Source organism: Salvelinus namaycush, chromosome 19 (assembly GCF_016432855.1).
Source record: "Salvelinus namaycush isolate Seneca chromosome 19, SaNama_1.0, whole genome shotgun sequence".
Taxonomy (NCBI): domain Eukaryota; kingdom Metazoa; phylum Chordata; class Actinopteri; order Salmoniformes; family Salmonidae; genus Salvelinus; species Salvelinus namaycush.
The window spans coordinates 9,460,217-9,473,507 of NC_052325.1; the positions used below are offsets into that span (position 1 = coordinate 9,460,217).

The following is a 13,291-nucleotide window of genomic DNA, read 5'->3' on the forward strand; positions in this document are numbered from 1 at the left end:
TGTAATAGCTGTTGTAATAACATAATAACTGTAATTTTTATGTTTGTTAAAGTCAACCAAGATGCAATTCTAATTGGCTAATTGGGCTAAAAGGCCTATTCTAGAAACATGAATCCATGAGGACAGAGATTATGTAAATGTTAATGGAATAAACTTGTATTTTTTTATGGTTGCATAACAAATTCCTCGTGTATAAACCTGTAGCAAATGTTACATTGGCTGTCCAGAGCACAGACACACACTGGTTTTATGGCCCAATAGGATATTGAGGGGGACGATCCCAGCGTAGCTCTCTCAGAGCCCTTGACTGGTTGCTGCAACTTGTGGGCAGGGCCATCATACTGCTTGGATTTTTCCGTACATTTTCATACGATTAGAAGCAATATTTCCTTCATAGCCAAAACGTCGCTGCGCCGGAGTCCTTGCTTTCTGATAGTCCACCATTTTATATTGCTGTAGGTCTAAAGGATTTTAAATATTTGTTTTAATATATTGGACTTTGCTTTACGAAGGGACAACTCTCTATTATGATGGAAATTGAGATGCCTAAAATTCATCCCAGTCAACAGGTAAATCATCTTTTGTTTTATATATATATATATATATATATATATATATATATATATATATATATATATATATATATATATATATATATTTAGGCTATTATGTGAAACTATAGCTCAAGGTTGACCTATAGCCTATTGACGCAATGCTAGACAATAGCCTCATTGTTGAAAAAATATATTGTATTGGATATTTCAAACGGTTGAAATAAAATTAGGCTAATTAAAACGGTTCATATGTTACCTGATTAATAAAACTGTCATGTTCAACTCAAATGTGCGTTTCCCACAATACTCCTTATATTGTTTCATAAGTTAATGAAATTAAACGACTGCATCGTAAATATGTTCTTATAGGCTATCATAATCATATTTGTGAACTTCTAGTGCTGTAGTTTTGACATTTGTAAATACATTAGGCTACTACTGCATGTAGCTCTACAGTTTGTGTCTGCGCTGTAGTCGACAGACGCGTTCATAGAAAATTCTGCCAAGTCATGGATGGAAGTCTGACCGGTTCATCCAACTCAATTCCGTGTGGGCTAAAAAATAACGGTAAAACATCCGTTTAATTTCGAAGTCCGTGTGTAATGACGCAATTATTGTCCAGTAAAACATATGTCAAGGTGACGATGACGACAGTTTTCCCCAGACTGTCTTTTTCTTTTAATTTCAGTGCTTGTTTTCTGGCTGTCGGAATCCCCCCATGCGCCACTAGAGCCCCATAGCGTTTTTCCCGTAAAGATGGCATCTATTGGCCTACCAGTAACCTAACGAAACCGGTGTTAAATAACCGACCATAGACGGTAGAGAAAGCGAGACATCTCATGGTCACATTTGTTCTGGTCGGGGCCAGTAAGTACCCCAGAGCCAGCTGTTAATGGACAGTTTCCCCATTGAAAAAATAATATATATATATATATATATAAGTGGGCGTTACCTCTCTCGCGTGAGCCATGTAAGAGATTTGATTTGATGTAAGAGATTATGGAGGTAAGCATGCTCACGTGAGAGTGGGAACGCCCACTTACAAAGATAGGAAACTTGACAATTTTTCCAATGGTTAACTGCCTCAGTAAAATGTCTTTATTCCTCCACCATCTTTGGGCCTACTTCGCTCCATACAGCTAACTGATTGCACAATCTCAGGCTGCCCAGCCTGGAATTTAGTTTATTTTCTTTTCCATGATGTAGGCTACACAGGTCCTCTGTAGAGTTAAATTGGTTGTGTCAAATTGAGAAATATATGTAGGGTTAAGCCCTAGCCTTGTTATAATGACCCAAAAGTGGTTGTAGCTCTGTAGCTGACCTTCAAATCAAATTTGATCAAATCACATTTTATTTGTGACATGCGGCAAATACAACAGATGTAGACCTTACTTACAAACCCTTAACCAACAATGCAGTTTTAAGAAAAAAATTAAGTGTTAAGTAAAAAAAATTGATAATTAAAAAATACAAGTAACAAATAATTAAAGAGCAGCAGTAAAATAACAATAGTGAGGCTATATACAGGGAGTACCGGTACAGAGCCAATGTGTGAGGGCACATGTTAGTCGAGGTAATTGAGGTAATATGTACATGTAGGTAGAGTTAAAGTGAGTATGCATAGATAATCAACAGAGAGTAGAAGCAGCGTAAAAGAGGACCCATGCTGTAGAATTTTTTGGGGATCTGAGGACCCATGCCAAGTCTTTTCAGTCTCCCGAGGGGGAATAGGCTTTGTCGTGCCCCCTTCACGACTGTCTTAGTGTGTTTGGACCATGATAGTTTGTTGGAGATGTGGACACCAAGGAACTTGAAGCTCTCAACCTGCTCCACTACAGCCCCGTCGATGAGAATGGGGGCGTGCTCGGTCCTCCTTTTCCAGTAGTCCACAATCATCTCCTTTGTCTTGACCACGTTGAGGGATAGGTTGTTATCCTGGCACCACACGGCCAGGTCTCCGACCTTTTCCCTATAGGCTGTCTCATCGTTGTCGGTGATCAGGCCTACCACTGTTGAGTCATCTGCAAACTTAATGATGGTGTTGGTGTCGTGCCTGACCATGCAGTCATGAGTGAACAGGGAGTACAGGAGGGGACTGAGCACACACCCATGAGGGGCCCCCGTGTTGAGGATCAGCGTGGCGGATGTGTTGTTACCTACCCTTACCACCTGGGGGCTACAGACGTGAGTGCTATGGGTCGGTAGTCATTTAGGCAGGTTACCTTAGTGTTATTGAGCACAGGGACTATGGTGGTCTGCTTGAAACATGTAGGTATTACAGACTCAGTCAGGGACAGGTTGAAAATGTCAGTGAAGACACTTGCTAGTTGGTCAGCGCATGCTCTGAGTACAAGTCCTGGTAATCCATCGGCCTTGTGAATGGGCCCTGCGGCCCTGTGAATGTTGACGTGTTTAAAGGTCTTTCTTACATCGGCTACGGAGAGCGTTATCACACAGTCATCCGGAACCGCTGATGCTCTCATGCATGCTTCAGTGTTACTTGCCTCGAAGCGAGCATAGAAGTAATTTAGTTCATCTGGAAGGCTCGTGTCACTGGGCAGCTCGCCTCTGTGCTTCCTTTTGTAGTCTGTAATAGTTTGCAAGCCCTGCCACATCCGACGAGCGTCAGAGTCTGTGTAGTACGATTCAATCTTAGTCCTGTATTGACGCTTTGCCTGTTTGATGGTTCGTCAGAGGGCATAGCGGGATTTATTATAAGCTTCCGAGTTAAAGTCTCACTCCTTTCACTGTGGGGACGACGTCATTGATGCACTTATTGATGAAGCCAGTAACTGATGTGGTGTACTCCTCAATGCCATCTGAAGAAGTCCTGTAGTTTAGCATCTGCTTAATCTGACCACTTTTTTATTGACCAGGTCACTGGTGCTTCCTGCTTTAGTTTTTGCTTGTAAGCAGGAATCAGTAGGATACAATTATGGTCAGATGTGCCAGAGCAGCTTACCGATCACTGTACCTGTACACAGCCAATCTGTAAATAGCACACCCAACTACCTCATCCCCATATTATTATCTACCCTCTTGCTTTTTTGCACCCCAGTATCTCTACTTGCACATCATCATCTGCACATCTATCACGCCAGTGTTAATGCTAAATTGTAATTATTTTGCCTCTATGGCCTATTTATTTCCTTTCCTCCCTACTCTTCTACATTTGCACATGCTGTACATAGATTTTTCTATTGTGTTATTGACTGTACGTTTGTTTGTGTGTAACTCTGTGTTGTTTTTGTCGCACTGCTTTGCTTTATCTTGGCCAGGTCGCAGTTGTAAATGAGAACTTGTTCTCAACTGGCCTACCTGGTTAAATGAAAGGTGAAATGTAAGAAAACAAATAACGTGAAAAAAGACACACAATTGGTTGGGGGATAATAAAACTGCACCATCTTGCTACCTTGGTTTTATCAATTGAATAACAGGTTTCCCCCTAGATTAAGACTAAACCCGAGTTTAGTCATGTTTAGGAGGTAAGTCTACTTAGTTGTTTCTTTTGTGAATAAAAATATAGTCATCTGACTCCCAAGTAGGGGCGGTATGCTCTTCAAGCAGCAATGTATCATGAAACAACACAGAGGTGCATTTTGGGACCGTTTCCTGGACACAGATTAAGCCTAGTCCTGGATTTAAAAGCAAACACACGAAAATGCTTTTCGGTCAAGGCTGAATGTATGTCCAGGGAACCTTACTCTATCTCACAGCTCTGTAGTGTTACTGGCGCTTACAATTCCTTTGGTTGGCTTGTTTTGTAAAAGTGCTGTTTCTTCACCTAATACAATTGTTTTATTCTGTTTGAGTTGCTGGAAGTACAAATACAGCTACTCAAAGTCTGTCTGTTTGGTTTTAAACAAAGAGATTATTTTTGAGCATGAAAAAAATTATGTTTTTATTTACACTAATTTGCAGAATCGACCAGAAAATGAAGCATATATTTTTTACAAGCCCAGTTCCTTATTTGTAGTCCAGACCTCCTCTGAGTTACAGATAAAGGTAACTAACATGGTACCTTAGTACATTTATACTATTCATAAGTATTTTGTGGATAAATACTTCACTCCACCAATATAGTTTATAACAAAATAGTTACTGAGTTATAACTTGAAGTCATTCAGCTGTTCATCCAAATAGTTACATCATCCTCTTTTAGAGACGGTCCATGAAAGGGGAGGATTCAGTCATTTGTGAATGTACACAGATCACTCATCTCTGCATGAATGTAGTGTGGTGTTGACATGAAAAGAGGCTCTTGGGAAAATCATATTTTTTTTCCCTCGAAAGGGGATTCTACAATAACATATTTTATGACACTAGGAATCCATCCTGTATGATGAAAGTGTCTATAAAATGTCTCGTGTATATAGAGACTTTGAACATAGGTCACTTCATATACTATTGTTTACTCACTGTGTATGTACTATATACTATATTCACCACATTTTTATATATTTTTTTATTTAACTAGGCATAGCCCATTCTAATATACCTACTACTGTACATACCATTTTATTTTCCGAATTATATACTGTCTAAAAACACCACATATTTATGTCCTGCATTCTGACACTGCTCACTCTAAAATATCTATATTGGATTGTTAATTGGACTCGTTCTGACATTTCTTGATTTCTTGTTTAGATTTATAGATTATCTGTACTGTATTTGCTAGACATTCTACTGCACTGTTGGAGCTAATAATTGGTGTACGCGACCAATAAGATTTGATTTGATTCGAAAATAATAAGGCTTTGTATGCCTATTTTTCAAGATTTCTTTACTCTTCTAGACTGTAAGTGACATTTGTGGGTGGTTGTGTGGGCCATTCTTCATCCTCTCCAGAGCCATAATGTATCACCTATGGTTTTGTGTACTCACTACCCAGACCAAGATTAATAGTGAGACTTACAGCCCTAACCAGACGTTGTGACTTTAAAGGCTTTAGTGGTCGTGGATTAATGCTGGATTTGACATGACACCCATGAGGCTATTAGGGTTAAAGAGTTCCCAACTGCACTGCAGAGAGAGAGAGAATGTTTGTTATAACTATTTGTCACGTTCCTGACCTGTTTTCTGTTATTTTGTATGTGTTAGTCGGTCAGGGCGTGAGTTTGGGTGGGCAGTCTATGTTATGTGTTTCTATGTTGGTTAATGGGTGACCTGATATGGTTCTCAATTAGAGGCAGGTGGTTTTCATTTCCTCTGATTGAGAGCCATATTAAGGTAGGTGTTTTCACATTGTTTGTTGTGGGTGGTTGTCTCCTGTGTCTGTGTTTGTCGCGCCACACGGGACTGTCTCGGTTTGTTTGTACGTTCGTTCTTTTGTGTAGTCTGTTTTTCCTGTTCGTGCGTTCTTCGTTACATGTAAGTTCTTACGTTCAGGTCAGTCTACATTCGTTTTGTTATTTTGTTTAGTATCAAGTATAGTTCGTTTTTTGTCTTGTTTAAATAAATCATGTCAAGTTACAACGCTGCGTTTTGGTCGAATCCGTGCTCCTCCTCTTCGGTTGAAGAGGAGGAGGAATTCCTTTACACTATTTCTGAATTTAAAGATAATAGGTCGTGTGAATTATATAATTAAACATTGTTTTGGATTTTTTTGTGGCCATGTTTAACACTTGATTTGGTCGACAAGTTACACCTCAATTACTTCTGCTCATTCCATTTACAAGAGTTATCTATGTCGAAATCTACACCAAGCCCCGAAATCTTTCCCACACCAAATCCTCTTTGCTCTCCCTTCCACTTTGTTAGTCATCTGATCTGTTTCTCTTGACATCCTCTCTCTGTTCTGTTTATGTTACCCAGTCTCTCTGAAAGTATCATTGTCCTTCTTCTTTTAGGCAACAAATAGGCACATCCTCAGAGCTTTCCTTGTGACCTAATATGTTGGGTTAATGCAATCTCACAAGTCCTTTGTGAAATGTTTCCTTCTGTATATAAGGTCTGTGTAATGGATGTTAAGACGGCCCCAGGGGAGACCAGCACAGTTTATCTCTGGACATTCCTGACTGAACAGGCAGGCAGCTAATAACCGCCAGACTCTGCGAGGCATACCAGGAGGTCCTAGTGGTGTTGCTAATGTATACACCAGAGGGGACATAGTAAGAACTTTGTCTGAACATATTTGCACCAAACCTTCCTTGCTAGATCTCAAGCTGATATGGTTATCAAAATACAGTAATATGGTGCAGTGTTGTTTATCAAATAAAAAGTAGAAAACATTTGTAAAGTAAATAATTCCGCACATGTGCAGAAGGTTCGGTTTTCTAGCTATCTGGAAAAGGCATCCAATGTTTTCGGCAACGCAGCCACTCTGTAAAACTGTTTTTACTCCGTAAAACTCTGTTTTAATTTTAAGCTGTATCAATGAACTTTTCTCCTCAGAGTGATCAATGATTTCATTCGTTTTTGAGCTAGTGATATTACATTTGACCTGCTGTCCTTTGATTTATTTGGTTGAGAGACTAATCAAGAGAGTCACCAGCTGAGAGACACATCTCCTCTGGGTGAATAAAAAAAAAATATATATATATTTAATCTTTATTTAACAAGGCAAGTCAGTTAAGAACAAAGTCTTATTACAATGACGGCCTACCCCGGCCAAACCCGGACGACGCTGGGCCAATTGTGCGCCGGCCTATGGGACTCCCAATCACGGCCAGTTGTGATACAGCCTGGAAATGAACCAATGTCTGTAGTGCCTTAGACCGCTGTGATACAGCCTAGAATGGAACCAGGGTGTCTGTAGTGACGCCTCTTGCACTGAGATGCAGTGCCTTAGATCGCTGTGATACAGCCTGGAAATGAACCAAGGTCTGTAGTGACGCCTCTAGCACTGAGATGCAGTGCCTTAGACCGCTATGATACAGCCTGGAAATGAACCAAGGTCTGTAGTGACGCCTCTAGCACTGAGATGCAGTGCCTTAGACCGCTGTGATACAGCCTAGAATGGAACCAGGGTCTGTAGTGACTTAGACCGCTGTGATACAGCCTAGAATGGAACCAGGGTGTCTAGTGTCTTAGACCGCTGTGATACAGCCTAGAATGGAACCAGGGTGTCTGTAGTACCTTAGACCGCTGTGATACAGCCTAGAATGGAACCAGGGTGTCTAGTGTCTTAGACCGCTGTGATACAGCCTAGAATGGAACCAGGGTGTCTGTAGTGACTTAGACCGCTGTGATACAGCCTAGAATGGAACCAGGGTGTCTGTAGTACCTTAGACCGCTGTGATACAGCCTAGAATGGAACCAGGGTGTCTGTAGTGACTTAGACCGCTGTGATACAGCCTAGAATGGAACCAGGGTGTCTGTAGTACCTTAGACCGCTGTGATACAGCCTAGAATGGAACCAGGGTGTCTGTAGTACCTTAGACCGCTGTGATACAGCCTAGAATGGAACCAGGGTGTCTGTAGTGACTTAGACCGCTGTGATACAGCCTAGAATGGAACCAGGGTGTCTGTAGTGCCTTAGACCGCTGTGATACAGCCTAGAATGGAACCAGGGTGTCTGTAGTACCTTAGACCGCTGTGATACAGCCTAGAATGGAACCAGGGTGTCTAGTGTCTTAGACCGCTGTGATACAGCCTAGAATGGAACCAGGGTGTCTGTAGTACCTTAGACCGCTGTGATACAGCCTAGAATGGAACCAGGGTGTCTAGTGTCTTAGACCGCTGTGATACAGCCTAGAATGGAACCAGGGTGTCTGTAGTGACTTAGACCGCTGTGATACAGCCTAGAATGGAACCAGGGTGTCTGTAGTACCTTAGACCGCTGTGATACAGCCTAGAATGGAACCAGGGTGTCTAGTGTCTTAGACCGCTGTGATACAGCCTAGAATGGAACCAGGGTGTCTGTAGTACCTTAGACCGCTGTGATACAGCCTAGAATGGAACCAGGGTGTCTGTAGTGCCTTAGACCGCTGTGATACAGCCTAGAATGGAACCAGGGTGTCTGTAGTACCTTAGACCGCTGTGATACAGCCTAGAATGGAACCAGGGTGTCTGTAGTGCCTTAGACCGCTGTGATACAGCCTAGAATGGAACCAGGGTGTCTGTAGTACCTTAGACCGCTGTGATACAGCCTAGAATGGAACCAGGGTGTCTGTAGTGCCTTAGACCGCTGTGATACAGCCTAGAATGGAACCAGGGTGTCTGTAGTGACTTAGACCGCTGTGATACAGCCTAGAATGGAACCAGGGTGTCTGTAGTGACTTAGACCGCTGTGATACAGCCTAGAATGGAACCAGGGTGTCTGTAGTGTCTTAGACCGCTGTGATACAGCCTAGAATGGAACCAGGGTGTCTGTAGTACCTTAGACCGCTGTGATACAGCCTAGAATGGAACCAGGGTGTCTGTAGTACCTTAGACCGCTGTGATACAGCCTAGAATGGAACCAGGGTGTCTGTAGTGACTTAGACCGCTGTGATACAGCCTAGAATGGAACCAGGGTGTCTAGTGTCTTAGACCGCTGTGATACAGCCTAGAATGGAACCAGGGTGTCTGTAGTGCCTTAGACCGCTGTGATACAGCCTAGAATGGAACCAGGGTGTCTGTAGTACCTTAGACCGCTGTGATACAGCCTAGAATGGAACCAGGGTGTCTGTAGTGACTTAGACCGCTGTGATACAGCCTAGAATGGAACCAGGGTGTCTAGTGTCTTAGACCGCTGTGATACAGCCTAGAATGGAACCAGGGTGTCTGTAGTGCCTTAGACCGCTGCGCCACTCGGGAGCAGTTGGGGAAAATGGAGAAGTGCATCTATTATTCATGCTGCTTCTTGCTAGTACTGCTGTCGTCAGACACCCGGAGGGACGGGGCGTGGCACTGGAGAGACACAGTAGCCGTACTCCTTCACAGCAGGGAAACACTTCCTTGTTCCTCCTCACCAATCTCCTTTTCATCTGGTCACAGTCTGTGTGGTGCTTTGTGAGTTCCGGTCTAACTTGTTGTCTGTTGGCAGGACATAGACCTGATTGACATCCTGTGGAGGCAGGACATAGATCTGGGTGCGGGGCGCGAGGTGTTTGACTACTGCCAGCGTCAGAAGGAGCACGAGCTGCAGCAGCAGAGGGAGCAAGAGGAGGACAAGAGGCTGCAGCAGCAGAAGGAGCAGGAGAAGGCCCTGCTTGCTCAGCTGCAGCTGGATGAGGAGACGGGGGAGTTTGTGCCCCGCCTTGCGACCAGCGGACAGCCACTGCAGACGGCTACCTCCGCCGCATCCTCTCAAGTCATACAGGTACCGTACACACACACAGCTGTCAGTCATGTCAGGGGCTGGCCACTCCCCTCCCAGCTGCAGCTGCTCTGTAGCTAGGTTACAACCTCATCCAGTGTAATTAGGGAAACACAGGTGGCTTTGTAGTTTTGCATTAGTGGATTTGGCTGTATAGAAACTGCTCTGTGGAGTGCTTTGTCTAAGGTAGCGCAATGCTCTCTGCTCAAATTCTTACCTATTCTTTAGCAAATCGGGCATTTTCAAACACAATGTTGAAATGGATGCAGTGTCAAGAATAGAGGGAATTTAGATGAAAAGCTGAAGTGCTTTGAATCTTTGCTTTCAGGATGTCAGCTTCACTGTAGACGGGGATGCCATGTCATTTGATGAATGTATGCAGCTGCTGGCAGAGACATTTCCTTTGGTAGAGGCAACTGAGGTAAGAATACAGGCTTTCACTATTACCTTTAAAAATATGCTTACCAAGATTTCTAATTAAGCAATAAGGACAGAAGGGGTGTGGTAAATGGCCAATATACCATGGCTAAGGGTTGTTCTTAGCCACAACGCAACACGGAATGCCTGGACACAGCCCTTAGCCGTGGTATATTGGCCATATACCACAAACCTCAGAGGTGCCTTATTGCTATTATAAACTGGTTACAAAAGTAATTATATATTTTTTGTCATACCTGTTGTATACGGTCAGATATACCATGGCTGTCAGCCAATCAGCATTCAGCGCTCAAACCACCAAGTTTCTAATGAACAATATATAATGTTGTATATACCTGTCTTTTACATTATTTCCCTCCCTTGTTTGTGTTGTAGACTACCTCTTCCTGTCTGGACGCCGCCGTAGCTCCAGCACCCAACAGCAGCCACATCATGATGAAGTCTGATCCGCCAGCTTTGACCCAGCTGCCCCTACTCCCAGCCCCACTGCCCCCACAAAGGACCTCCCCAGATTTGGAGCAGGCCTGGATGGAGCTTTTGTCCCTCCCTGAGCTGCAGGTACAATACGAATATTCTACCGCCTCTGTGGTGTAACAAGCACTCAAAGAATGCATGGATGGCAGCAGCCAGGTATGCATGAGAGGACATACTCATCTTTTGTTTTGTGTGTTTGAATGGGACACAGCGGAAGAAGATACTACTCAGCTAATGCCACTGTGATCAGGTTCCCACATAGCACTGTTGACTCCGAGCAGGGGGAGGGAAAGTCTCAAATGGTGTGAAGCTGCTTGTGTCCTTAGTAGAACATAAAATAGCTTCTAATGCTTCAGCAGTTAGCGAAGGTAGTAGCATGGAAACAAGAAAGAAAATACTTTACTTACAGTACAAATACAATGCGTAATTTCATGCAAAAAAATGTTAGTCAATTTAGGAATCCCACTTTATTTGCAATATTGAACCTGTACAAAGTTTCAGCTACTATTGGCAATAAAAAAGTTTGAAACCAAGGTTTAATAAATGATTAGTAAAAACTGAACAACAGCTAATCCTTATGATGGTTCTATACTGCATATTACATTAACGTTACATCTTGATGTCTAATAAACTGCATGGGTTACTGGCTTTGTTTTGATGCTTCTGAATCATGTTTTCTAGCAATGTCTGAATATGGAAATGGAGGACACACGGGAGCAGACCGGACGATATCTGCCCACTAACACCACCCCTGAGGATCCAAACTACAGCTTCTACCCATTGCCCAACCTGGAAGAGGTGGCATCAAACACAGCAGATGTCTGCCCACCTGAATTCATCAACACCTTTGAGGAGAGCTTTCCCAACATGGCTCCACTGGACCATCTCAGTCAGATGACCCTGAAGGCTCCAGACCTCAATACTCATTTCAGTGCAGACACTTTCTGTGACGTATTTTACCCAGACGTTGTCAACACAAAAGTGACCGGTGTCACCCTGCCTTGTGGCCAAGGAAATGGAGGTAACTCATTGGCAGAAATACCAAACAAGCCTACTTTTAGACCAATGGAATTACAGGACCTTTCTCCTGTAGATACATTTGACAGAGACAACAAACCTGAGATAATGACAGAATGTCCAGATTCTGATTCAGGTGTTTCTGTGGAGGCAAGCTCATACTCTAGCTCTCCTGAGAAATCCATGTATGGGGACCGCTCCTTTGGTGGCTACAGCGATTCAGACATGGATGAGATGGACAGTAACCCTGGGAGTGCACAGTCTGACTACTCTGAGATGTTCTCACTGTCTTTCCAACCAGATGGCCTGCAGACACCTCTTTCTGTGTTACCTCAGCAACGGGACAAAGAGCCCAAACATGGCAAGACTGAGCCAGATGACGAGACTGGCCACAGTGAACCCCCCTTCACCAAAGACAAGAAGAGGAGGCGCTCCGAGAAGCGTCTCTCTAGAGACGAGCAGCGAGCCAAGGCCCTCCAGATCCCCTTCACTGTGGACATGATCATCGAGCTGCCTGTGGACGACTTCAACGAGATGATGTCCAAGCACCAGCTCAACGAGGCCCAGTTGGCCCTGGTCAGAGACATCCGACGGCGGGGCAAGAACAAGGTGGCTGCCCAGAACTGCCGCAAGCGCAAGATGGAGAACATCACGGAGCTGGAATATGACCTGGACTCGCTGAAGGAGGAGAAGGAGCGACTGCAGACGGAGAAGACCAAGAACGACAGCAGCCTGCGGAAGATGAAGCAGCAGCTTAACACCCTGTACCTGGAGGTGTTCCGTCTGCTAAGGGACGAGGATGGGAAGCCCTATTCCCCGTTGGAGTACTCCCTCCAGCAGACGACCGATGGCACAGTCTTCCTCGTCCCCCGCATTAAAAAGACACTTATCAAGAAAAAGGACAGCTAGCACTTCTCTGCTTTACTACATGGTACAGCATTAGTAATAATACTATGCAAAGAATAACTTTGTAGTTGCTTGGCTTTAAGCGTTAGTAAAACAGCAGAACTGTTATATAGTTTTTGCCTACTCTTCTTGAATCTTTAATTATATTTGAGTTATTTTGTACTGGTCTCTATTTTCCCCAGATATTGTTTGTAAATACATTATTTGCTTTTGAGATATGAAAATGTGTATTGTATATATCATGTTTTTAGTATGCTAATTATATTGTTGCAATCACTGTTACTTCAAAGTCTGTTTTATAAACTTTAGGCTGATTTGCAGCTCCATTTCCTTTGTATGTCCTGACTCTTGTGCTTTTTAATGAAATAAACAGTTCATTTAGTCAGTTGGTCTCTTGCTTACTATTCAAATTAGGCCGATTCAGAAATGTAAGCCTTTCCTACTAACTTCTCAGTAGTTAGTATTCAGATTAACAGACTTTTAGTGCATTTATGTAAAGAGATCCCTTTTTTAATTCTAATTTTCTTAATAGACTCACTAGAATATATGGAGAGAATAGGTTCAGAATATTGGAGATCGATGAATCAAAGCCATGTAACTCCACACATATTCGTCTCCTTTACAGCGCCAATTGGTAGATTTAAAAAATACTCTGACC

At 43.1% G+C, this 13,291-nt stretch overlaps 1 protein-coding gene across 1 annotated transcript; it reads left to right on the forward strand.

Annotated features, from left to right (window-relative positions):
* Positions 1 to 365: 365 nt before the first annotated feature.
* On the forward strand, positions 366 to 13,018 carry LOC120064128 (nuclear factor erythroid 2-related factor 2-like). The gene is made up of 5 exons (XM_039014491.1): positions 366 to 569; positions 9,526 to 9,801; positions 10,127 to 10,219; positions 10,612 to 10,794; positions 11,392 to 13,018. Exons 1-5 carry the CDS (start codon positions 528 to 530, stop codon positions 12,634 to 12,636), a joined length of 1,839 nt encoding a protein of 612 aa, XP_038870419.1. The 5' UTR covers positions 366 to 527; the 3' UTR covers positions 12,637 to 13,018.
* Positions 13,019 to 13,291: the final 273 nt, after the last annotated feature.

What these genes read in the sequence shown, in the direction of transcription:
- LOC120064128 (XM_039014491.1), top strand. Translation starts at nt 528, where the DNA reads ATGATGGAAATTGAGATGCCTAAAATTCATCCCAGTCAACAG. An exon ending in AAATTCATCCCAGTCAACAG is followed by an intron (nt 570 to 9,525) that starts GTAAATCATCTT and finishes GTCTGTTGGCAG; the next exon opens with GACATAGACCTGATTGACAT. An exon ending in TGTCCCTCCCTGAGCTGCAG is followed by an intron (nt 10,795 to 11,391) that starts GTACAATACGAA and finishes CATGTTTTCTAG; the next exon opens with CAATGTCTGAATATGGAAAT.